The sequence below is a fragment of the Drosophila ficusphila genome, unplaced genomic scaffold, assembly GCF_018152265.1.
Source record: "Drosophila ficusphila isolate 14025-0441.05 unplaced genomic scaffold, ASM1815226v1 contig_197, whole genome shotgun sequence".
In the NCBI taxonomy this organism is placed as follows: Eukaryota; Metazoa; Arthropoda; class Insecta; order Diptera; family Drosophilidae; genus Drosophila; species Drosophila ficusphila.
In genome coordinates this window covers 2,835,327-2,862,255 of record NW_025064091.1, presented here as the reverse complement: position 1 = coordinate 2,862,255, position 26,929 = coordinate 2,835,327, and the positions used below count along the sequence as shown (strand labels likewise).

The 26,929-nt window shown below is 39.7% G+C and overlaps 3 protein-coding genes and 1 long non-coding RNA gene across 5 annotated transcripts; all 4 read right to left on the bottom strand.

Annotated features, from left to right (window-relative positions):
- Window position 1: 1 nt before the first annotated feature.
- Window positions 2-726, bottom strand: LOC108097463. Its single transcript, XR_001771781.2, has 2 exons — window positions 505-726; window positions 2-350 (listed from the first exon to the last, which is right to left on the bottom strand). It is a non-coding gene; the product is annotated as an uncharacterized LOC108097463 (long non-coding RNA).
- Window positions 727-957: 231 nt separating this feature from the next.
- LOC108097720 lies at window positions 958-12,702 on the bottom strand. The gene is made up of 7 exons (XM_017200215.2): window positions 12,491-12,702; window positions 6,702-6,940; window positions 5,799-5,882; window positions 5,602-5,739; window positions 5,393-5,532; window positions 2,824-5,008; window positions 958-2,324 (listed from the first exon to the last, which is right to left on the bottom strand). Exons 2-7 carry the CDS (start codon window positions 6,876-6,878, stop codon window positions 2,181-2,183), a joined length of 2,868 nt encoding a protein of 955 aa, XP_017055704.1. The 5' UTR covers window positions 6,879-6,940; window positions 12,491-12,702; the 3' UTR covers window positions 958-2,180.
- Window positions 12,703-13,753: 1,051 nt separating this feature from the next.
- Window positions 13,754-16,771, bottom strand: LOC108097795 (leucine-rich repeat-containing protein 20). 2 transcript variants are annotated; one of them, XM_017200326.2, is made up of 4 exons: window positions 16,278-16,771; window positions 14,395-14,538; window positions 14,158-14,325; window positions 13,754-14,080 (listed from the first exon to the last, which is right to left on the bottom strand). In XM_017200326.2, exons 1-4 carry the CDS (start codon window positions 16,564-16,566, stop codon window positions 13,929-13,931), a joined length of 753 nt encoding a protein of 250 aa, XP_017055815.1. In that variant the 5' UTR covers window positions 16,567-16,771; the 3' UTR covers window positions 13,754-13,928. The 2 variants fall into 2 exon arrangements, with proteins under 2 accessions (XP_017055815.1, XP_017055816.1); XM_017200327.2 differs by lacking the exon at window positions 16,278-16,771 and adding an exon at window positions 14,750-15,020.
- A 1,830-nt stretch (window positions 16,772-18,601) lies between these two features.
- LOC108097778 (PDZ domain-containing protein 8) lies at window positions 18,602-25,684 on the bottom strand. Its single transcript, XM_017200305.2, has 8 exons — window positions 25,222-25,684; window positions 24,901-25,155; window positions 24,512-24,704; window positions 22,341-23,619; window positions 22,046-22,195; window positions 20,171-20,833; window positions 19,538-19,784; window positions 18,602-19,460 (listed from the first exon to the last, which is right to left on the bottom strand). Exons 1-8 carry the CDS (start codon window positions 25,384-25,386, stop codon window positions 19,275-19,277), a joined length of 3,138 nt encoding a protein of 1,045 aa, XP_017055794.1. The 5' UTR covers window positions 25,387-25,684; the 3' UTR covers window positions 18,602-19,274.
- Window positions 25,685-26,929: the final 1,245 nt, after the last annotated feature.

Below are 26,929 nucleotides of genomic sequence, written 5' to 3'. Positions count from 1 at the left end.
ATTACGGTTTGGAAATACGTTATTTATTTTACATATCTTAAAAAAAACTACACATACAGGAATAATAATATGCAATTTGGAATATATTTGCTATACTTTATTGAAAATTGCTGTTAAAAAAACAACCAATAGAAAATGAATATTAGAAATGCTAGAAAACACAACAAAATAAAAATATCAATGCACATCACGCACCAAATAAATACTTTAAGTCTTTTACCAAGAGCTAAACTGTTAATATCAACCCTAACATTCTCGACTTCCTCTGTTTTTGGCTTTCGCCTGAAAAATTGTTCCTCTTTTGAATCGGTTTGGTTTTCCATTATGAAATCGGATTTAAAAAAGTCCACCTAAAAGATGAAAAATATTTGTTCTTATTAGTTGATAATTTTTCGATCAGCATTGTTTACTTGATTTCATTTAAACAGTTTTTTTTTTTGAAACACATCGTTGTTTTTATTTGAAAAAATCGTTTTTTAACTATACTGTAGGTATTTTTGTTACCTGTATTAATTTTGGGGGACTTAAGTTTCCTTTAACTCAAGTATTACTTCCGTGTTATATCTTTAATTTGTTGTTATCGTAAGAGATTCTTTTTCTTTAGTTTTTCACTGGGTTTCTTCCTGGGAATTCGGTAAGTGAATGTTGTATATATCAGAAGACTTGTGTTTCAGTTGAGCCTCTAGAACGGTGTGAGCACTCTGCTGATGTGAACAAAATCTCCGACTTCAATTTAGCCAGAGTTATATACAACTTGGCAATGTGAACGAGATGTGTATTAATTTACATACATAAATATGTACGATATGTGCATATGTTGGGACTCACGCAACAACAACTCAAAAAAAATTGCATATGCAGCATTTCAAATTGGCACTTAGAAAAATAATATTATTTTGTAGCTCAAAATAAAAATATAAAATATGCAATAACTAAACTAGAAATAAAACAAATTTGAACTTTGTTAGTGGGTATATTTATTTATAATTTATTTATTTCAAGTGTTTTTAGATTACACACATTTTCGTAGGACTTGCCTAACCAAAAAGCGAATTAAATATGTAAGTTTGTTTATAAGGCTGTAGCATGTAGCATGTCGTAATCGCGCATTATTATTATTTATCAATTATCTTATAGTATATGTCTTGGACGGATTAGTACTAAGTTAAGAAAAAATTGATAATAATGAGAAAGTGTTGTGTGGTCCTTTGAAAGGAATCTAATTGGGGCCCCGTTTATCATCGATTCGAAATCCGAAATCCGAAATTTAATTAGGATACTCTTGCAGTTTTCCGTCCCGAACTTTTAGTCTACTCGTATTCAAATATTCAAATCCAATATATAATTATTCAAGAAGACTTTGCGTTTGGAAACACTATGCTATAGTAATACTTTTATTTCAAACCTGCGTATCTATTCCACCCGGAGTATATATATATATATGTATTTCAAAAGTGAAGATCATCGAATCTGGTAAAAATCGTGTGCATGTGGCAGTTTGATCTCTGTATATATACATATATACATTTGTAACTAGAATGTGGTAAGGTAACTACCTAATTTCGACGACAAGTTGCGAAGTATTGTTTATTAAAAAGGATAAAGGCTAGACTTCGTGTTTGTGACTCTGCTCATACAAATTTCCTATCATCAAAAAGACCAACGGCAGCGTTACATCTTAAGAACACTTTTTACTAATATTAAAACTTTCACATCCTATCATTTTAATTATCTATCCCGCTCTTTTCATTAGATCATGTTTGATTAAATGCGAAATCTCAGTTGGGAGTGCAGAACACATGAATCGAATATAGAAATCGGCATCTTGTTACCAACTTTAAAGGTTTTCAAATTAATTGGAGTTTTCCCGAATTAATTGATCGGAAAAAACAGCTTGAAAACAGGATTCCCCTTGCTTGTTCTAATTGTTTTCCTTCAAGATCATCCGCTTCAAACTGACATTTAAGGTTTTCATAGTGGCTTACTTTGTCAGGCAATTGTAATTGGCACGTTTGTTAATTATTGTAAGGTTGTGTACTCATATGACCCATTAATGCAAGTGAAGTGTAAGGGGCATTTCCGGAACACATGTCTAAAATATGGAGTTTTTATGATAAGACCCTTCTCGAGAATCGTATTGCTCGTCGATTGTTAGTTGGGGGGACTCGTCAACCGATTTCCTACCACTTGCGGGGCGGCAATGGCATCTCCTTCTCGGCGTGGAAAACTCTTCGGTGGGTTTCCACGTACTCGCTCTGCGTCTGCGTCTGGGCCAAGATCCGCTCCCCGGTTCTTCCGCTGACCAAGGCCAACTGATTCGAGGGCTGCAAAGAAAGGTAATTAAAAGTAATATATTAAATAAAACAAAATAATATAATAACTTCAAAAATATCTAAACTTTGAATGTTCTTGACTTCTTTAATTATGGATGAGATAATAGTATGTATCTAATCTTTTAAAATTATGTTTGTATTTCCAAAATGTATTATGTATATCATTAAGGCACTTTGAAGTGCTTTTGAACTATATTAACTGAAGAATGCAAAATACTTTTAGAATTTTAAAACTCAAATAAAACCCTAATCCTTTGTGAACATAAATTGTGTAAAAAGATAAAAAAAAACTTAATATGTATATTGTGTGAAAATAAGTTTTTAAAATGTTCTAATTTCTATAATAAATTGTGTTACCGATTGTTCTATTAGTTTATTTAGTTCACAATATATCTTTTAGTTTTAAATGTGTTTTATAGAAAGGCTGGTTGTTTTAAGGGATCTCCTTAGGATTGAGCATATACAACCTCAAGAACATATCATGACCCACCTGTCTGGCCCGTCGGGTGTGCGGAGTGCCCTCCGGCGAGGAGACCTCCAGCTCCTCGGGAGCGGTCCAGTGCTCGGTGAACTCGCTGGCGGAGCGGGCCAGCGACGGATGGCTGAGGGAGCGGTGGAAGGAGCGCCGGTCGTCGTCGTCGTAGTACTGCATCCGATAGTAGCTGCTGGCGTCGCTCACATTGTCCGGATGGTCCACCTGCGGGCGGCCGAAGTCCACGGTCACCTCGGACATCGAACGGAAGTCGTTGTGATCCGTCTGGTAGGAAGTGCGCGAGCTGCGGCGCGATCGCTGCAGGTTGAAGGGTCCGCCGGCGGAGCCACCTGGTCCACCCGGCATGCCCGGCATCCCGGGATCATTCCGGATGGTGCGCACACTGGATCCCCCATCGCTATCGTACTCATACAACGTGGGAAGGGAACTGCGGCGGGATCGCGTGTCCCACGGCTGCGGCGATGCCTTCTTGCCGCGTCGCGGCGTCCGCAGCTCCACATCGGGATCATCCTCGCCGGGAGGAGCCAGGATCCTGATGATCACGTCCCAGGTCTGCGGCTCGAACATCCGTTCATACCGCGTATCCTGGCGAATCCGCTCGAAGTCCTCGCGCACCACCGCCTCGGTGAGCATCGTTCTCAGCGAGGATTGCGTGGTGATGATCTCCTTCCACTTGGCCCGATCGTCGTAGCTCAGATTGTGCACGGAGCTGACGTCGTCACCGCCCACCTCGGACATCTCTGGCTCCTCCAGAATCCGGATGAGCACATCCCAGTTGGGCACATCCTTGTCCTGCGGCGGCACCTCGATCGGCTTCATGTTGCCCACCAACTCGGGACTGGTCAACTTCAGCTTGTTGTCGTGGATCTGGGCGGGCAGCTCCGCCGGCGGAATACTCAGATCACTGCGCTCCATTTTGGGAGTGAGCGTCAGTCCAGAGGCACTGGAGATGTCCGAGAAGTTCTCCCAGAGCTGCTGCTCCCGGTCGCTGGGATAGTTCCTCACCCGCACATCGAACTTGGGATCGACGGGTGGCGGCGGTGGCGGTGCCGGCGGCAGTGGTGCCCTCGGCTTGCTCTTGTACTCGGTGACCCGCCTCTTGTGGCTCTCGATGTCCTCGATGGTCTTCTTCTCGGTCACCGTTCGCAGATAGACATCGTCCACGGTGTGCGAGGTCACCGGCGGCTGGACAGCCGGAACGAACTCATCCTCGTAGTAGTGCATCGTGTCCACAATGTTGTCGGGCGCCTCGGAGGACAGATCGGTGATCTCGCTGGGCGCCGGACCATCGGTGTAATCGGACCAGGTCTCCGGACGACCGTCGACCACCTCGTGATGGGTTCTGGTGTAGACGGAGAACTTGGGCTCCACCACCACGGGCGGTGGAATGGTTTGGGGTACCTGCGGGGCAGGATGGAGCTCCGGAACGTAGGTGAACTGCGAGTGCATCGTTTCCACCTGCGGCGGCAGCGAGTCCATGGTGAGCACGCTCTCGCGATCCTCGTAGGCCTCCATGATGGTGGACAGGTTGTTCCTGTCCGGACGCAAGGTGGCCACGCTCTCCGTATCCGAGGTGACCGGCGAAGGAGGCGGCGGCGGGGACTTCTTCACCCTCACTTGCACATCAAACTTGGGCGAATCCACGGCAACGGCCTCCTGGATCGGGATGGCGTGTCGGGTCACCGAGGTGGTGGTCATCACGGCATTCGCCGATGGCATCTCCTGCGCCGGAGCATAGTGGTCACTGTAGATGCTCGAGGTTTCGTGGACAAAGGCGCGGTTCTCGAAGCTGCCAGCTGAGCTGAAGGGCAGCGATCTGGTGTCGATCTCCTCGATCTCCGAGTGGGACTCGCTGGGATAATCGGAGGGTATGAGGGCACCCTCGCTGCCCGAGGAGCTGTAGACCGCCTGGAGGGCAGCATGTGCTCGGGGGATCTTGACGCCCTCGAAGGCGCTGATGTTGCCCACGCTGCTGCCACTCAGCTTGGTGATCTCCGATCCGCTGCCCATGCTCATCGGCAGGCGACGCACCACCGGAATGGAGCGGCTGCGCAGGCAGTAGTAGGACACCGCCAGTCCGAGGAGCAGCAGGGTGAGGAACATGATTGCGCAGATGATCATCAGGATCTGGATGCTCTTCAGCGGCGGCTGGAGCACCGAGCTCGTGGCGATCGGGTTCAGGCTGTGGAGGAATGAGAAGGGTTCGGTGAGTAGAGATCGAACAAGAAAAAAATAGATAGATAAGATATAAAATTGATAATTAAATATTCATCCATCCACCAAGGAAATCTTTTAAAAATACAGGAATTGAAACCTAATTTCCTTTATTAGGAAATTATCTTGGAAAATATTCCAAGAAATTTATAAGACATCAAATGATATACAAAAAGTAATTAATGTTTAGCTTAAGTTTGATACCGATCAGTTTATATTCTCTACTTGATTTGTACATTAGATAAAAAGGACTATCAAGGAATATCCTTAATGTGCCTTTTCGAAACTTCTTTATAATGTTTTTACATTTTTGTAGTTATTTATTTATTTTATAGTCATATAAAATACTCACATTGGAGCCGGAAGAGCTGGTGGAAGAGAGGGAACAGGTGGCGGATATCGGCAGACGATCGTGATTATCTCGTCGCCGTCCATCTCCAAATTGGCGTGGAATCGAACAATGATGTTGTTGGTGAACACACGGGTGGGGTTCTATCAGAGTGAAAACATTTGAGCTGAGGCCTATAGCCACTCTTAAGCGACTTGGATGTATCAACCCACCTGAATGGTGCCGCATCCCTTCAGAGGCAACTCCAGTCGATAGCTGAGAGCTCCTTTTCCACTCACGCGACACGCACTGCTGCGATCGTAGTCAGCCTGGATAATGCCATGGAACGGATCGTTGAACTTGAGATCAACCTGTCCAGAAAGAACCATTAGTTTCCTATTTAAAGGTGAGAAGGAATAAAGGAGAGTACCTGCATGGATCCTGCGGCGCAATTGAGAGCGGCCTTCGTTCGGTTTAGAAAAATCAGCGGACTGATGTCGTCCAGTTTGGTCACCTTCAAATAAAAAGGAAGCATTAAGCAACCATAGAAAACAAATATAGTTCCCTAAATTTTGGTTTTAGAAAATTCTTACACCAAAATCGAACCACTTTCGTGAAAAAACAGTGTTTCGGTTTTATAAAATTGAACCATTCAAACCCATTTAAATCAACGCGCTTTATCAGTTTTCAGTGAAGTTACAGTTCCTATATTTATACGTAAGAAAACAAAACGCTTATTTGCAAAATCAAGCTATAAATACAAAATCCCACCACAAACTGGGTGGCTGGTCCATGAATTTTAAGTGGCAGCTTTCTGCCACGCTCGTGCTCCATTTCGATTTGAACAATGCCCTGTGATTTTCCCTAGGATCTGTGGCAGCTCTCTGGAAAACTGAAAAGCCATTGTGATTTTGTAGCCACTTCCATCGGAAGTGCAGTTGCAGAAGAGCCCGAGTTACTGATATAACACTAGCTTACAAAATGAATGGATGCAAATGCTCCACAAACGCATAAATAATTTGTGGCTGCAGCTACACTTCCTTCATTAAGATGAAAAAAAGTACGAAGAGGTAGCCGAAGTTGAAATGCCTTAATAAAATTCGTGCTTTATTGTTATCCTATTTTTATAGAAATTAAGCTGCTATGTTATCTAATTAAATATATAATTTACAAAATGTGAAGAGTGTTTTGTGCACCTTTTCCATTTGCTTTTGTGCGTTTAAACTAATTTGTGATGGGTTTTCCGACACTGAAGGGATAATTTGAGTTGTTTGATTCCCTTACTGGAAACTCCCAGAATGTTGCTCCGCGTAAATGGAACTTAAGTGCTTACCTTGCCGTCCAGTGTCGCCTCCTCGGGCAGTCCGTTGGTGGTGTAGTTGCCACTATCGCCGTGCTGCACGTAATTGGACTGGGCCACTGTCTGTCCGCCGAGGAGAGTCAGCAGGAGAGCGGCCAGCAGGCACCGCCGTCCACTTGTGGCCCAAATTGGCCCCTGCTCCAAAATCATTTCGCCTGGCAGTTCCGCGCTGGGCTCTTTGGATCAAGAAAAACAGCAAAATGGATTTCGGGCTAAAGAAAAAAATGTACTCAATAAGTGGTGTGGACAAAAAAACTCAAATGCTTTGCAGTATGTTAGAAAAGTAAAGTAATAAAAATGAAGAAAATATATATAACAGGCATAGCTCTATATTAACCTTTAATAAAATTTTTATAATAACCTGTGATCTTGCACAAAAGGAACACGTTATTTAAATAATTAATATCCATAAACTACCATCTTTTGAGATTTAACTCTGAGGCAAGCGCATTACGTTACGATTGCATCACTTCCACATTTCAACCATGTAACCCACGTGGCGGATGATTAATATTAATTAAACGTGGCCCAGTGCGCCTTCGAAAATAAATGAAACTTGCCATAAGTGTAGTGTATGGTAAACATTTTCTCTTTCTTAACGATACAAGTTCAAAGAAAAATAAATCAACTTTTACTACACCTACATAAAGTACAAAGATATATTGTTGAACGGCATTCTTGCAGCCAAGAAGTTGAACTGCATCGAAAAGAAGCATGGAGTGATTTGCAGAGGAGTGCTATTCAAAGGCGGTTTACCGTTCGGTTCGACCATCACCTCGCCTCGCCTCGCCCATTGTTTTTTTTTCTTTTTTGGCGGCCTTCTGTCAACGACCTTCGCCCCAAATATCTGCGGTTCAGCAACGAGATACAAAGATACAGAGATCCAGAGATACAGAGATACTCGTGCACACATAAGTGATTCATGTGGAGCTCAGCTCGGCTTATAACCCAGAACCTATTCTCCAGGTGGCTTTTTTTTTGTGTGTTTTTGCGCCGGTTCTGGACTTCTAATGTATCTCTTTTTTTCGCGATTTAAATATGGCCATGATGGACAGGCTGGAACCGCCACAGATGAACAGATGTTCAATGCCAAGATTGATAGGTCGCCCAAGCGAGACTTAACGAGATTTCAGTCGGCCCAACACTAGTTTACAAAATAAAAGTACTACAAATTTTGCAAGTATTAAATGTGATTTGTGCGGTGGAAATGGGATTTCTTATCTCGTCTGCGACTTATTTCAATGGAAATGAAGAGCAGTTTTTGTAAACTAGTCGCACTCATACGATCCACTTACACTTATTGCATAAAGTGGTCGAGCTACACGCAATACCAAAGACCCCATGTAGAAGTTGAGGCTGGCAGACCAATATAGACAGACACCTACGACAATTTTGCCATATTTGTCAGGCCAAATCGCCTTGAAGCGGATCTCCCGACTGCATTGCGACAAAAGACTAAATAAAAAAACACATACTATACATGTATATAAAAAATCAGAAATCAAAGCGAGGCAAAGCAACAAGCCAGTTGCCAGTTCAGGTCTCGAGATATCGAAGACAACGGCAAAAGTATAGCAAAACCAGCAGTGGCTAAAAAGACTCTACTCTTGTCGGCACAAGTTAACCATTTTTTGCAAGAACGGGTTTTATTTTTCGTATTCAGCCAGCCAGCCAGCCTGCCAGCCAGCCAACCAACGCGACCAGCACACAGATTCGGATTCAGATGGCCAGGGGATACAAAAGCGCACAGATACGAGTGCAGAGTCGCACAGATACAGATACACGAGTGTGGTACGTAGGAGCGCATTTTAGCCCTGGCAAGGCAGCACACACTCGTATTCTGGTGCACCTGGGCCAACAGCCAACAGCCAACAGCCAACAGCTAATGGCTAATGGCTAATCCTGTTGCCGTTCCTCGAATTCGCAGTACCGACTGCAAAGCCGTGGAAATATGTGTACTTGTCAAGGTTGTTGTCGCGATCCAATAGACCAAATAGTATGCTATTCGGTATAGAGCGAACTCGCTTATCAAACGTATGAGTCAGAAGTCCCCAGACAACTGCTAGAAGAACTTGTTTTTTTTTCGGTTTCACCGGAAACCCGCTACTCGAATCGGAACTTGAAAATATACCCAAGTATTATTCCTAAACTTTAATCTTTAAGTTTAAGGTATTGTATACATTTTAATGGCACTTTCACAGCAAAGCCATTAGCCATTAAATTTTCAGTAGATAGCTTTCGCAATTGTTATTTGACAAATGACTGGGAAAGCGAATATTCTGAGGTCCTAAAAGTTGATAAGTTGCTTAGGGCAAATGCTGACTCAATTGCGAAAAATGCAGTGAGTCAGTCATAAGCGACATTTTTTGATGTGTTTAGATGGGGATAAATTCTGAAAGCACGCAGCATTTTATCCAGCAACCTTATTGTTTGTATTTTATCAAGATGCCCTGTTGAATAATAAATTATTTTGAGGTCTAAGCTAAGCATAGTTGAGTGCCAGGGAAACTTTCATTTAGTTACATTATTTAATACTATTTATATGGTTAAGGTTTTACTATATTTCAAAATAAAATCATTGTTAGATAATACTTAGTTTAGTTTAAAAGAAATGTTTACTTAAATACATTATTAAAGATGTTCTATATAATGATTCCGCCTTTTACTAATTTACCAATTGAACAAAAATCTATAGTTTAAAAATTGATGGAGTAATTTGTAATGTAATATTTTTTGAGATTTTTTTTAATAAATGTTGAACTATTAAGTTATTATCAAAACCAATTTATCAGGTACATATGTACATTCCACACTTTACTAATCTATATTTAAGTACAAAGAATTCTTCAAATTGTAGTTTCCATAAATCTAACCCAAAAAAAAAAAAAAAAAAAATTAGGCATAATCGTACAGGAAAAACTTAAAGTGAACCCAGGGTGTGTGTAATTTTCCTCGTTTCCAGCCAACACCGGAAAATCATAGAATCTGTTTTTTGTTGTTGCTGTATTTTGATGTATCTAGAGTCGCGAAAAAATTCGCAATTAATTGGATTAGTGTTCTTTCCCATGTAAAAAAATTCGATGTACATAAGCACACCTCCACTGATGTAGGCATGTATGTACGTTGTACACACAGGTGAGTGTTTTTTGTGTGCAGCCTCACACACACACACACACACAGACGTACGAAAGAAGGTATCTATGTATATCTGTGGATAGGTTCGCTTTTGTCGCTCAGCTCGCTGCTCGTTGGAAAAAAAAAACTGGTATTTTGTGTTGCTGCTCGCTCTGAGCCCCACTTCCCTCTCCTTCTCCTCTTCTCCTCTTCTCGCCTTCTCCTTCTCCTCTCTCCCCGATCTCCCCACTCCAACTTACTCCAAAACACAACACCCCCTCCCTTACCCCTCCACCTCCCGCAAGATCCAAGCCATGGTTTAATGATTACGCGACGACTGAGAGTTGCCAAGGTATGAGTACCAGTTGAAATACGAATGCACCGCGGGAAAATCCATTAATATGTGTACACATCTATAACCTCGTCTGGAAAGACTGAAGTTTAATACCTATTGGTGGAGATAGCTGATCTCCGTTTAAAAAGACAATATGAACTCTTGAACAATATTTGATAATATTCAGTTGATCAATATTCAGTCAATATTTGATAAGAATTTACTAAAATTTATGAACATATATTATATATAATTTTTAGGTCGTTACAAAAACAAAATTGCATATTAAAATTGCAATTTATAAAATAATATTTGAAAGAACCGTAAATTGGAGAGTATAATACAATATAATTATTCTTTACCAGCAATTGAAGCATACTTGAAGGATCTGAAGTTGTATAAATGTACTTATAAGCAAAAAATTTAGGAAAATAATGACATTTAAATTTTCAGTTAAGCTTACAAATTGTAAAGTTTCTTGCTACTATTATACTTGAACGTTCTAAATTGTTTTTCTCCGTGTATGTCAGGTATGTATCGCAAGCCCGGGCTGCGCATGCGCTGTGAGCTTATTATATTAAGCTGTCGCCCTCTCTCTCGCTCCCTACTTATCCCACTCGCTCTGTCCCGCTCCCTCCAACAGTGAAGCAAGCTTGCCTCATCGGCATGCGTAAGCCTCCGAGACGGAGACAATGTTCAAGCTCTGGAAAACAACAGCTTCTACGGCGGCGGCGTTTCGACAAAATTCCAACTGGGCGATACCCACGCATTAGCCATGAATACCTACTTGAGTACAATCAGTACTGCGAATCTACTCGTTTGAACCTATGTTCTTTTATTGCCATATTCTTGTCCAGCAAATGTTTTATTTAGGCGAGTATTGCTTTAAAAGGGGATTAATACAAGTGCAACAAGTCAAAAACTTTAATATAAAAGATTTAATTTAATTGCTAAAAGGTCTCCCTAATATTTTAATAATTTGTTTAAATGTTATTCCGTATGAAAACAAGTTATACATTTGAAGCCATCCTCTAATAAAAAAGAAACTTTTGATTGGCTTCAAGTATGTTAATTCCTGACTTTTAAGTGCCCAAAAGAATCTTTAAAAAATTCCAAAGACCCACAAAATTACCCAAATCATCCTGCAATCCCCTTCCAAATAATTAATTCCAATTCGGTCAAGAGGTAATTGAAGTGCATCAGCTCGAAAGCCGCATAAAACTAGAAGCATTCCCATCGACAAAAGACAGACGTCACGATGGAGATAACAATTAAGTTTTATGAAATCATCAAGGCGCTGAGAACAAACTCTCGAATCTGCCACACTTCCGCACACGGTCAACACCCAATTGAATAGAACTTTCTGGGATCGGAGTCGAAATCAGAATCAAAAGCAATTTATTCTTTCGGGAGATTACTGTACTTTTTGTGTACCCTTTTTTTTTGTTTTGGCTGGGGAAAGCGAAAGATCGGTTCTTTTGTGATTAGGTTTGGCCATTAAAAACAGGGCGCCATTGTCCATTCGACCGCACTATCCAGCACACTCTTTGTTTTTATTGTTTTAGTACTGTTAGCCTGAATAGTCACTAAAATTGTAATTTTCTTTACCGAGAACTCAAGCCCATTGGGTTAGTAATGCTAAATTCCTGGAAGATCGATGTATAAGATGATTTATATTCACTACTCAGAGTGTATCGCCTGCAAAATTGTCACACCTTTTATGAATACTATAACTATGGGTTTGAATGCATCGCACTTTCAAATGTTTTATTTTTTTTCATATTTGCACAGATGCATTTATCCAGACAGATGGTGGTCAATTAAAAACTTAAACAATTACACGTTTCCTTTTTCGAAGGTTGCTGAATATGTGTGATTAGCCTACAAATTAGTTGGCATTCGCACAGTTGGTAGTTTTAATGATTATTACAATGTTTAAGCACTTTTTTTTTTATTTACGTATTTGTTTTTCATTCTTACTAGTTACGTAGGTTAAAAATATTTTAATATATTCCCTATTACCTATTATCTTTGTACTTAAAATCAATGTTTAAAGTTTGCTTTTACAGCCTTGGAAACCACTCAAAAAAAAATAAAGTTTTCACCAGAAAATCACAAAAGTTGTTTGGTGAGCCACTGCAAATTTTGTTTGTAAGCCAATGCTTTGCTTTGGCCCATTCAAATTGGCCACAAAGAGAGGAAGAGCTTTCGCAAATGTGTTACGGGATTTAGTAAATACAAAATACAAAAAAAAAAAAAACAACAAAAAAGAAAACAGAAAACAATTATTAAACTAAACAAAAAGCGTATGTACTTTTCTCGTTTGAGCCGCGTTCCGACGACGCCTGGTTTAATTTTTTTTTGGGAGTTACAAAATGCCGATATTTGTGTAATTTTTTTTTTTTTGGGTGATCTGAGACCAGCTTGTCTCTAACACTTGTCCGCACACCGAACGCGCTCTATTGGATTACTGGCTGGCGACTGTTTTGGCCGCTCGCAAATCGCTGGCAACAGACTTCGAGTCGGCCTTCTCGTCCCACAGCTTTCGGGCCAAATTGAGGCTGGCTCAGTGCATTTATCAGTTGGCTCTTGGCTTTTGGCTCTTGTCTTGCCAACTCGCTCTCCGCTTGTTTCAGATGAGCACCGAACAGAGATGGTGACCTGGCTATAACATTAGCCCACAGAAACCAGGCTGAGTCTCAACTCCGCTACTTGGCTAATAAAATTATATGGGACTTGGCAGCACCTCTGCTGGGTGGCAGCTCATTTTGGTAGTGGTTTGCCGTCCCTTTCTTTCTCGTGCCAACGCCATTTGAGTTTGGGCCTCGATCACCTTTGTTGGTTAGCCATGCACGACGAACTCGACGGAGGGCCTCGAAATCAGAGGGGCCCAAAATCCCCAGAGAGCGCTTTTTGGCCATCTCTCGTTCTGTTGCCAAAACCTGTTGCATGCAGAGAGGAAAAGTAGTGAGAATCAGTTAGAAATCCCAAGCAATTCAAGATTGGGAAAGATTTTTACAAGTCAAAGAATTTTAAACCGGAAATAGCCTTGTATATTGATATTTCCTATTTAATAGTTTTAACAATTTCAGAAAAATATAAGGATTGGATTTTGAATTTTCACAATTCTATTTAAACTAAATTCGGCCTTCCAACATTTTTTTTGTAGTGAATTCATCATTTGGTTGCTGTGTTTTTTGTGAGTGTACCTCTGATTTTTACTCATTTTTGCGTTTGCTGTTGCAGTTATCCAACGATCTCCACTCTCACCAATTTAAGTTCTCAATGTTGGAGCTTTGGAGCAACTTTGTGGATATCAAGCTTATGCTGCGGGCAAAAAGCTTCTTCAAAATTAAATTCATTGTGTTTTGAAAAAGTTTTAAAAACAAATCCACGATATCAACAAACAACTTTTCTTTGCTTAGTTTATTTTTTAGAAAGTCTGTAGCTTTGTTGTTTTTTAAATTTAAAATCATATCATGTAGTAAAAAGTATATCGAATTATTTAAAATAGAAAAAGAACAAGCCTAAATTTGATACACTAACTTCCCCATGTCCATTTAAAAATTCCCGATAGTTTCACGTAAATTTCACGTATATTTTTTAGGAGTTTTGTATTTTTTTTTGATAAATATATAAATTTATAAACAGAATAAATAAGGTGAAGGAGGGCGGCTTTCAGCACTCACTTCCGAGATAACGAGAGATTTGTGTTTTTGGCGTGCAGGAAATATACATCTATATCATCAGTTCTACCAGTCGTCCTCCTCCTCCTGTGAAATCTCCAGAAGAAACGAGGTTTTGAAGTCTTGCAGCTTTCGCCGGCAGTTTCTGCTCAGCGGATTGTGACGAAGGTCCACCAAGGACAGGCACTCGCTGGTTATAGCCTCTTCCGTATCGACCTCTGTAAATATGAGTTAACAAATATTTGAATAACTATTAAAACTTTTTAAAATAATCAGAGGTATTATGAGAACCCACCTAAGATAGCATTGTGCTGGGCATCCAGACTGGCGAGACTCTTTAGCTTGAAGACGACCTGTGGCAGAACGATGAATGAATTGTTTGAGATATTCAGCCTGGCCAACAACGTCAAGTTGGCGAACTCCTCTGGCAGCCTCGAAAGCTTATTGTGTGATAGATTAAGATCTGAAAAAGAAGATACAAATCATTGATTAATTTTGTAAAATAGTTATTTAAATGCAAAGGAAAACGCACCTGTTATAAGGCTAAACTTTTGTGAAAACTTTGGGGAAACGCTTTTGAGAACGTTGCCACTCAGATTGCAGGTCTGCAACTCTGTGTTACGCATAAGATGGTATACCGCATCGGGTATTTGCATCAGTTCACAGCTTGAAAGATCTAAAAAATATAAACAATAAATTAAATAGTTATTAAAATTAATGGTTTCCATTAAAATGGGTTAAGATATGAAATGAGAACAAATCCCTCAACAAAATATATATATATCAAAGCTTTCAGCATATGACAGCACATATGATTCGACACCAAATCGGTGTATAAGACCACAGACTGCCAGATATATATCCACTTGAATGGAGCAAACTCTTACCCAAATTGGCATCTTCAGCGGCATTTTCACAGCGCTCAATCACCTTCACCACCAAATGAGCCATCATAGAGCTTCCATGCGATCGGTTTGGTGTGGTTTGGCTTGGTTTCGGTTTCGGTTTATTAACCGCCTTATCAGTGCACTAATTTATATTTATATATATGTTTTATTTGGGACTTCCTTGCTCGCAATGGTTAGCGCACAGTCCACTTGGTCAACACTGAGCACGTGAATGGATCGGCCTAAATATAAATACGACATTTCCCCATCTGCGCACGCAATGTGTTATGCGAAAAGAGCGATCATATAGGCGACTATAGCCTCTCAATCTGGCTCTCTATATCTTCGCTATATGTGTATATATGTAGGTGAGTCACCCAACCGATCGCAGAGCTTTTCGGAAATCGTGAGTATAAGTCATAAGTTATAAGAGCAGGAGGAATGGAGGAATTGTTGTTTATTTCGCGGAAATTGCGTTTGTGGCCCACTAGAGAAAAACTACGTTATGGTTTTTTGGGAAAACCAATAAAATAAAATCGAGGAGAGTTTTCTCCTGTGAGTGATTTGCATGTTTTGAAAACAGAAGCACTAGCTAACAAAACATTGTAAATACTTTATTCCAGAAACGCAAATATGGTTTTCGTTGGCAGTTGATTTCCTGATTTATGAGTTTAAATTAAAATGTTACTTGTTTAATTATATTGCTTTTGCGAATCTAAATCCCAATAGAATTTCGATTAAAAAATGCTTTTATATATAAATTAAATATATATATATATTATTATTATTATATTAAATATATTAGACTAAAAAGGAGGAAGTACTTTGTCTTTGTACCTCTTTAAATATTTTGGCATTTTTGTACAGCTTATTAAAAACAAAAATTAAATGTATATATTTTTGTTTTCCCAGTCTTTTGGCCATATGTTTTGCGTTGTTTTCCGAAATATTTTCTTGAAAATCTAGTAAATGTCAACTTAAGTGCGTTATTAATTTCGAACAAACTTGTACATTGTATGCAAAATAATGTTATATTTGAATTTTCTACAAACAAAAGTAAATACTCTTCAAGAGTGAGTGTCACAATCTGCGTGCCATAAAAACGCAGAACGAAATCACATGGGGGCTGTTGTCTTGGCCACAATTACGACCCCCACTTATCGATGGGCTGGAATCACCTTTCTTTGTTTTTTAACCCGAAGAACGCTTTTTTGAGCAACCCACTCGGAAAACAATGCAATGCGATCGACGGCGACGCACTTTCCCTGTTAATCGGAAAGGGGAGTGTTTTCTTTTTTTTTTTTTTTTGTTGTTCTGGGAGTGCTTCTCATTCCTCCCAATTATAAACAATTTGTTGGCTTTTGTATGGGGAAGTCAGTGCGCAATAACTGAAATTGGCCAATGGCCAATTGTCCAAACTGCGGGAGGCAACTCGACTAGTTGCAACTGCGCCACAGAATTCAGGGGAATTCAAATGGGGATGATGACTCTCCTGATGGCGAAAGTGGAAAGGTCAGAGGTTACTCACTCAGTTTGCGGTTCTCCTTGGCGTCCTCGCACCGCTGAACCACTCGGATAACTCCCTGTCCGGCGATCGGAGGACAAGTGACTATGCCACCGATTCTCGCTATATGCGCTGGAATATTGGGATCCTCCGGATATGTTTGCTCCTCCGAATCCTCGCTGGTGTTACTGGAGCTATTGCCACCATTATTCCGGTTGTCATTTCCATCATTGGGATCGTTGTTGCCATTACCACCACCACCGCCATTTGAATTGGCCGGGAAGTTTGTTATATCGTTGCCAAATGGCCGCATCTTTGCGATTCTCGCTTATCACTTGCCTTTCAATCACACTAAGTTGATCACTCAAAAAAATATTTGTATATTCAATATAGCTTGCAGTTCCAATCACTAATTGTACGTTTGCCGTTGGGCGCACTGAAAATGTATCTGATTGGTGTTATTTGATTTGATTTGGTTTTTTGAACGCGAGCTTCTTCGCAACCAACTGAACGTGACTCTCTTCCGCGTTGAAATATTGAAAATGCTTTTTACTTTCGGTTTTTATAGCGCGAAGAAGAAAGAAAAGCTGCGCATAACAAAACAAATGAAAAATAAAATGGGAAGAAAAACAAAAATAATAACACACAATTTTCGAGGATTCACAGTGCAACGAATTCTTGTTGCTCTTTAAATAACCGAAAGTTATTGAAGTATAGTATAGTACTGTATAGTATACTTAATATTGTAGTGAATGTTATAGTAAAAATTGTGTGCAAAGAATCCGTTAAATTAAATAGGATATTCTGATGATTTTTAATAATTTTAATTTATACATTTTAGGTATATAAGGCTATTCTTTTTTTATAGAATTTAAATCGGGAAAGCGTATCAAATCACGATTTTTTTTATAAATATTACTGTCTTAAATATTACTTATAAAAATCTTTCTAAGCAGGATGGTTTATTTTAGTTAACTTAAATATAAATCTTTAATTTTTCAACCTCCTTAAATTCTTTGAATATTATTCCTTATAAACAGGTGTAGTTTAGAAATACTCAACCCCTTCTGAAGTGTATCTGCTGCATCGTAACAAAATGTCTTGTCATCTTAAGAGCAATAGCCTCTGATATAAACAGTCCTTCTTTCTCTTGCCAATAAGCTTGTTCTAGCTGCGGAAAAGTGTAAAAGTTCAATGCAAAATGAGAGAGCAACAGAGAGAGAGAGAGAGAGAGAGAGGATCGCACAATACACTGTACAACAAATTATTATAATTAAATTCCTCTTAAAACAATTTGTTGGAATAAAGCCTTCTGTTCACCAGTTTTTCCGACATTATTTACTTCAAAAAAACGATTGAAACTTAACCAATTTTACAAATTATAGATTTTTAATTTGCTGACTAGTGCTATCCGTGTAAAGCGGTCAAAACATATTGGCCATATCTATAGAACCGACATTTACGCATCAGCCTTTCACTGTTTCCCAAATCGGAAAAACTTTCCACTCAAAACAAGTCAAATAAAACACGACGTTTCCATGTAAAATATGTAAATATAAAATCGGACGTAAGCATTTGTGCACTTATTTAAGATAATGACATATTTCAAGGTTGCCAAGGCCATTCTATCCATTATCTGGTGTCCATGGAGAATCAAAGTAATTCCATGCGATTGAAGAGAGTTCCCAATTTGAATTCTTCTCCCCAAAGCTTCGCGCTGCACTTTCTTTAAAGTTGTGAAAAGCTTTTCTTCTCTATGTACGATAAGAAAATTCTAAGGTTTATTTTTGTATGGGAACCAGAATACCTTATAATAAACATGAAACTTAAAAAATTGTACGAATTAAAATAACAATATCCCATTAACTTAAGCAAAATAAAAACTGCTTGCCTACAATGATTTCCTTCAATAATTATTTTTTGAAGAATTTTGAAAAGAGTATCGCTGCCTTGAAACCATTTTTCCTGTCATCTTAAGAGCAATAGCCTCTGATATAAGCACTCTCTCTTGCCAATTAAATTATTCTGGCTAAGGAAAAAGTGTAAAGTTCAATCAAAGAGGGAACAATTACAGAGAGGACAGAACAATATCATCGAAAAGCGATCAAAACAATTGATTTGCTGGATGCGTCGTAGATATATCGTACTTATAGATACGATTTTTACGCATCTATTATTCGGATACCGGAATTTCCTCGAGTCGAGTGTAAACACTTGCCATTCAAAACAAGTCGTATTGGATGCGACATTTCCCAGTAAATATACATATTTTGTTTTCATTAAAATATATATGCCAATTATTGGAAAACGCAATACTTCAAGGGAAATCAGCCAAATAAATAGATTTTTTTATAATACTAAGTAATAAGTTTATTTCATCGTAAAGGAAACCCATTGTATTACCATTTTGAACCAGAAGAACATTTTTTATCTTCAATAATGCGCTTGGACTCCTCTTAAATTTAACTCCAAAATAAGAAATGTTTAATCAGAAATTAAAGAGAATAATATTTAGATATGATCAGTTTCTAAGGCGTCTCTAAATCTAAACAAAAAATATTAAAATCAACGTCAAAAATATTTCATTTAATTGCACACACGTTCATTTAAGAATTCTATAAACATATATATATATATATTATACACATAGAGGTAACTATAAAATAATAACTAAATATCATCAAAAATGTGAAAGAACTTTTAAGAACATTTGGTTAAAAATTTTTATTTTGCCAAAACAAGTTTGAACTCTTTTTTGATACCATTGATTTTTGTATTGAGTTTTTGTATTAAGTATGTACAAATCTGTTGTCTGACAAATAAGCGTATTTTGATTGAAACAAATGGCTAAAATTGAAATACTTCTAGGTAAGTATGCCACAACACGGAATTAAAAAATGCCCATAAGTTCACTAACACATTTTTCCAGTCTACTACTTAAGATTATGTACGAGAGTTCACCGAATACACAAGTATTTAACCATTGACATATCTTAGTCTAGGATCCTTTCTGGAAAGGATCTACTGCAGGACGACACCCTGTGCATGCTGAAGACCCGTGCACAAGTACAGCATTATAATGCTAAGGGCCTGGACTCTCTCATCCGATCGATCAGATTTCCACGACGATTCCGTGGCCTTCTCGGCATCGTTCATTAAAGTATAGCCCTCGGTCTCCGCATCCAGTGCTACTTTCAGCTTTGTTAGCTATCATAAAATTTAAAAAAACATAGCAAATAATTAGTTAAGTATTTAATTATATATTCATTTTGTTTCATCCTTACCAACTCATTGATTTTGGCCACCCGCTCGTCGGGCGGCAAGTTAACGTACAAATGTTTGCTGGTGCTCTTGGCCAGATTCATCAGATCCTCGTTGCGAGTATGCCGAATAATGGGCTCGGTTATGACTATAACCTGCTCGTAACTGAGCACCGGGCAGTCCACTGGCAGAGCCTCCAGGTTTTGGGTGACGCACTCGAAGGGATTCTGGGGCAGAGCAGGTGCCACCTCCTCCACAATTGACGATTTTCTGAAGGTAAAAGTGATTTGATAAAAAGTTCTGCTTAAGAGGATTTTGAAAACAAAAAGCTATACAAAACTAAAATGTAGTTCAGCTTACGTTAAGAGCAGAGGATTTTTAGAATTTTAACAGTTAAAATTTATTTAAAAAATGAATGAACGAAAAAATTTTAAAATTGTTTCTAATAAATCTAATATTATTATATATTTTTGATCAAGAATTTTTTGTAAGTTTTTCTTGGAAGCACCAAAATTGCCATCGTTTGTTGTTCTGTTTTTCTTTAATTAATTTTCTATTCTTTTCAACTCGGTGTGTATATTATAATTATTTGTTGCCATCAAAATATTCAACATGTGTTGTATTTTGTGATGAAATTTTTCTGGATTTCAACCTACCGCGATGGCGTGTGCTGGGGACTCGGCGGCAGGCTCCTGGAGTTGATCTGCTGGCCACTTCCGCTTCCGCTTCCGGTGAGCGAGGATACGATGCCGGGAATGTCCAGGTTGCTCGCCTGCCTCTTGATTCCCTGGGCGAGCATTCCCGTGATACTCGACCTGTGGACATCCAAACCAGTTGGCGAGGGCATCGGCATCTGGGCCTGATCCCCGCCAAGCGAACCCGAATCATCCAGAAGGATCGATCCCGAGCCAGAAGTCGAGCTGCCCTCGAGGATCTCCGGAGTGTCCGCCTGGGTGATGGTGAACTCCGGGCGACTGGCCATCGCCGGGGTGGAGGCGGAACCCGGAGGAAGGGAGGAGGAACAGTCCACCGGACCGCAGACCGTGGCCATTTGGCACTTGACGATGCACTTCTTGTGGCAGGACATCGAGCACTCCTGGCACTGCATCGCGTCCTTCAGCCAGATCTTCTTGCCGCAGAAGTCGCACTGCGTCGCCCGATGGAAGTGCGTCCTCACGAAGTTGTGAGCCTTCGAAGCAGCTGCTGTGGCACTCGAGGACTCCCCGGATGTGCTGCTGTCTGCCATGGAGCTCGACTTTGGGAACGCCGAGTCCTGGGAGCTCTCCTCCGCGGCAACTCGCTCGCCAGCCGATGGGGATCTGTATTTATAACAAAACCATAAGATGGAAGGTTTTTGTGAACAGGTAAATATTTGTGGTCCAATGCAGATTGTGTTATTTCAGTTAATAAATAAGTAAGTGATCAAGAAATTAAAAAAAAAAACAGGATAATAGGAATATTGATATCATAAATTATTCCATTTTTTATGTATTTACAAAGCTATTTTCAATAACACAATAACACATAGGAAATCCGATTTTTCAAAAAATGTAAGGGGGGAGCCCATAAAAATTTCGAAAAAATGTATTTTCTGAAATTTAAAAAAGCTGGTATACAACTTTGTTATAGCTCTAGAAACATGAAAGAAAACACCTTCCCCGTCAAGATAAAATCGTTTTTGGCCATTTTATGCAGGTTTTACCGAAAAGAAGAAAGGAAACTAGTTTCGGCAAGCCGAAGCTTATATACCCTTGCAGTCATCAAAATGCATAAGAGCTAAACACCATTGAAACTATAACGATTTTCCTTTTAATTTTCCATATTTTCGACTATTGTTCGTATGGCAGCTATATGATATAGTTTTGTGATTTTGATGAAATTTAATACGCAATTCAAAAACAGTTAGAAAACTCTATATTCCAAAAAGTGTGCTTGTCTGATGAAAAACAAGGATGTTACAATTTTATTTCCCGTATTTCTATATAGATTTTTCGATCTTTCCTATGGCCGCTATATGATAACGTTGTCGGATTTTAATGAAATTTTTTTCTCGATTTAAGGGTTATTAAGAAACTCCATATCTTGAAAATCATGCTCGTGGGATTAAAAACAACGACGTTATAATTTTTTTTTCATTATTTATATATATATATTTTGATGGGCAAAAACGGACAGGAGGACAGACGGACAGACGGACAGACGGACAGGCGTACAGACGTATTTCGATTCAGATGGTGATGCTGATCAAGAATATATATACTTTATGGGGTCTGAGGTGTCTCCTTCACTGCGTTGCAAACTTCTGTCCAAAATTATAATACCCTTTGCTCTGCAAGGGTATACAAAATGCAATCATTTGTAAATAATAAATTGATATTTGCAAGACAAAGTATACATTTGCACACATTATTTAAAGGATTTTATGGGTTTCTATGTTGCCCAGTGATTTCTTTAACAATGACAATAATTTCATTTAATAATTCACCATTAACTGAAGCACTGTTCAATTGAGAATCAAAATAATCACCCACCTAGTCTGCGACTGAGATTTGGAGCCACTCTTGAGGGGAACATCGCCGACGGTCAAATTGGGATTGCCCAGCCAGGAGAAGCCGAATAGGATGTCCCCGAAGCAGAGATTCGGATTGAATCCGGACTGATTGGACAGCGGATGCATCTTCCTGTGAGTAGAATATGCAGAAAGATTAAAACAAGTTCCAAGCGACAGAATATTTGTGCAAAGTTAGGAAATATATTAAACTTTGATCAAGTATTCTGTCTGTCTGAACTTGAACTTGAGTCAGGATTTGTGTTAGGTTAACTTACACGGCTTGAAGGGATGCCGGGTTGAGGCTGATCTGCTTGAGGCACTGATTCAAACTGGTCTCCGAGCACTCGACCAGGATCTGGCCAACCTGGACATTGTGGTAGCCCAGAAGGACACTCTCGCCGGCCGACTTGCCAAAGACGCACACATTGAGGAACCGACTGGAGCTGTCCAACTGGAAGTTGCAGACGTCGTCCATGTGGATGAGCGGACTGAATGGACAGTCGATGGTCGAGTGCTGGTAGAAGTAGTTCGCTGGCTCCTCGCTCTCCTCCTGCTTTGCTTTATCCCCTCCTTTATCCTTCTCCTTGTCCCTTTCCTTCTCCTTATCACGCTCCTTTTCCTTCTCCCTTTCCTTATCACGATCCCTATCTTTATCTCTATCCTTATCGCCACTCTCACGACTCATGGTTTTCTTAATGGCCTTGGCTATCAGATTGGATTTCTTGGGAGAGTTTGTGGGGGTTCCACTGAGACCAGGCTTTACAACCAAGTGCTTGGGTGTTTCGGCTGGCTCATCGATCTCCGTTTTGGGCTGAAAGGTATTGGGAAGATCCCCCAGTTCATCGTACTTATCCATGTCCTCCAGTATCGCATCATTCCGAATGATTCCCGGAATAATTCGCTCGATTCGGAGACTGAAAACCGTGGCTTGCAGCGTTTTAACCACCTTCGCAATTTGCTGAATGGTGGTCACCGGCTTACCTTCGATCGCAACCAGGACATCACCCGCCAGCAGATTGGACTTGCAGGCCGGAGTATTCGGTAAAACGGACTCAATCCTCACCACCTGACTGCCACTCTGCTTGAAAACGATGCCAATCTGCTGATTCTTCGCCTTGTGGATGAACACATCCATCGAGATCAAGACATTCCGGCTATCCCTTTGATTGGCCTCGATGAAGGGAACTGGTGCCAGGGTGATGGTGCAGTACGTCTCACTGGCTCCGGGATAGCCCATCAGTCGGGAGAGTTCCGCCAGCTTCACGGTCAGCACTCCATTCGGTTGGATATCGCAATCGCCGGAGTCATCCGGTTCGGCTGTCCAGTGGAAGAATGGCTTGTATCGCAGCTTATAGTTCGGCAGAGTGTGTTTCCGACGCACCGCCTTGCGGATCTGGTTCGAGATCAGGTTCGTTATGTTCGACTGCATCTGGCGGCCCTGGTACTTCGATTCGATGTCCAATATCAGCTCCGGATCGCCCAGGAAGCTCAGCGACCAGTGCGTGTACGGCTTCCTCGTGAACTGCAGACGCGCCATCCCAGACAGCTGCTTAACTGAAATGGTTACACAAACAAATACAAATAATATATCTAACAAGCTGCATCATTAGTATATTTTTTATATTTAATATATAAAAACATATACTTAACATAAGACACTAACTTATCATTTATTTAGAAATCAAATTATTAAAGATAATATTTAAGATAATAAAAACTAACTAATAAAATTTTGATTGTTTTAATGTGAAAGTTGGGCGTGTGGGAGGATCCAATCCAATAATTAGATGGAAAACAACGAGTTTGGAGAGTAATTTTGTCAAGTTGGACAGCCAAATTGGCAAATTTCGGAGACCAAATACCAGGCGAACAGAAATGCCTAGAAGGTCGAATTTATCAAATTAATTTATATTTTTATTCGAGTTCCAAACCCAGTATTACTAGTGATGCCCATCACACAGTCCCCGTATTTTTCGTAGATCATGCATAGTTAAGTTTCGAACCACGATCTTAATGCCATCCACCGATGAGAATTGTTGCATATTCTAAGGGGCGGCTTTTTGGGATTTCGGATTTTGTAGTCACTTTCTGGGCATTTATGTTCGCCTGGTATTTCGTTTTCAGAAATTGCCAATTTGGCTCTCCAAATGGTCAATGCTTGTCCAATTTTTTTCGTCTAAAATTTTAAAATCTTTCAGATTTGCCTTTCTGTTCGCCTGGTATTTGGTTTTTTGAATTTACCAATTTGGCTGTCCAAATGAACGAAAATATTTTTCGAACTCGTTGTTTATTCTGTCTGCAATTAAAAACTGCCTGCGGAAAATGTTATTGTTTCATAAAAAAAAACTGTCAGCTTCCCCTCGAGTAAACATCTATTCCAACTTTCGTCATTTTATTTTGTTAAAAATACCTTAGTTCAAATACAAAAGGCTTATAAATTGCTCACCCTTAAGAGTAATTGATCCTTTCTTGCCGAGCACCATATCTGCGTCGATGGACGTAGTGAAGTTGCCCACGTAGTTGATGTCCAACAGGAGATCGAGGTTCTCGATGCGCTGCTCGTCCTTGTCCAACTCCACGTTGTGCACCGAAAGGGACTTGATGTCTGGGAACTGGTCGCCCAGCTCGAGCTCCTTAATCTGGAATAGTTAAGAGGCAGTTAATAGACAGTTAGAACTTTTCAGTAAGTTCCTTTTACGAACTACGTAGTTTTAATTTCGAAAGGAATTTAATTTAAATTGAAATAAATATTCTTCGATAATAGCTCGTAATATTTTGAAAGTTTCATGCTTTCAACCATTTTTCAGAATCAAGAGGTATCAATGTTCCACTCACCGTAAGCTTATCCAGTAATTTCCCCGTGGTGGTCTTGGTAATCAGTTCGTCCAGTTCGATGGACAGCTTGCGATAGAACCACTTTCGCACTCGATTCGAGTTCTTGAACTCGTGGAAGAGGAACTGCATGACGAAATTGAGGGAGACCAAGGCCGAGGCCCTCCGCAGACTCTCCTGATGGTTTTCGCACCCATTTCCGGCACCCAAACCCGAGTTCGAGAGCCTCTTCAAGTTCCTGGCCGTCTGCTTGATGTTCTTTTTGGATGAAACAAAAATAAATTAATTAATAATTGGCAACAGGAAAAGGGAGCACTACATTACCAGTGGCAGGGTGTACTTGGCGTTCATCTGCTTCTGCTCCTCACTCTCGTCGGGGAGATTGGAGAACTTGATGAAGATGAGGTACTGCAGCAGAATCATCACCACTCCACCAATCAGCAGGAAGATCAGGCAGAGCAGCAGTATATTCGAAATGGGTATCTCCATCCTGGCAACCTCTTTTCCCCTCGAATTTCAATTGTGCTTCTCCGTTTGCTTGCGGGGCTTTCAATCCTGGAACTTGCTAGCCAAAACTCTGATGTCAGTCTTTTCAATTGCGTTCCGGATGTGCTCGCATTCTCGCCCAGTTTCAGTTTACACGGAGGATTGGCTGTCTGCGTCTGTCTGTTTTTTCCATCGAAGCCCAGTCCATTTGGGTTTGGGTTCCCCTGACGATTTCGCCAATTCGGGGCTGGTTTCAGCTAACTGGAGCTGTAAACGCACAATTGTTACAACTGCTGTGTAAGCGACATAAAATCAATATGTATTCGCGGCAGTGGCTGCGCCTCTTTTGACTTACCCTCAAGTGCGCAGGTCTTCCAATCAGCTGTTTTCCTTCCTGGGGGTTGAAATGGGCCACCGACGGAGGCCAGCAGTCAGCCGGACCCCCACGACCAGCTGTTCCGCTTGAGAAACCAGAAAACAAAGCCCCTTTAACCACAGCTCTTGAAATAAAAACCCAATTCCAGTGGGGTAGTTCATTTACAGGGGGGTTAAAACGAGAGTCGTTTATTGACCATTTTGGTTTGCTTTGCTTTCAAGAATTTGTAAAGCTATTGTTACTTTTTTTTTGTAAGATTTACGCAATTAAAAGCGAAATTTTAAACATATTTATTTAACTCATTCCTTCAAAGAAAACAAGAATCCCTTTAAAATGTATCATCCAAATCAAAACGAGTCTTTGTTTTGTGTTATTTTTCTGGCATTTATTTTCTTCTTGTTTTTTATTATGGTATTCCTTTACTTTATGTAAAATAAGAAAGTATTAATAGTTTTATTAACAAATTTGTTGAAGGCAGGTATTTATGTTATTATATGTTTATGTATGTATATCTTGTATATAAATTACGAGTCATCTTTATAATTACATAATTATTAAATGTAGTTTAATTATCTCTAGCGTATCTTAGTAATTATTTTAACTGCTTTATTCACTTAGTATATTAATTTAAGATAATTATATTTATTTACTTTTTATGTATATGTATTATTAGTTTTATTACATTTTAGCCGTAACAGTTACATTTGACTAACTTTAAACTAACTTTTATTATTAATTTTGTTTCCTTTCCTATAGTTCATATTACCTCCTCGCACCACCTATATTCTTGTTATTCTTTGTAAAAAAAAGTCAGATCTACTTACATATTATATTTTTTCTTTTCTTTTCTTTTTCTTTTTCTTTTTCTTTTCATGTAACCGTTCACACCAGACAGTAAACAAATAACAAAATATACAATCGAATCGTAAGGTTAAGGGTAAATTGAGTGTTTAAAAAAAAAAGTAAGCCACCTACGACATGAGGCAAGGAACACAGGGAGCGGACCTTTCGGGGAATGGCAGCCTTGTGTGCACCACATCATTCGTATTTCAACCCACCGAAATCTCTGGAGGTTTCAAATCTCCTAAAATAAGTTTGGTTAAGAAATGGACACTGTTCTTCTGGCTTCATTTTTGGAATTTCCGCATATTGTAGCATACTTTCAAACTG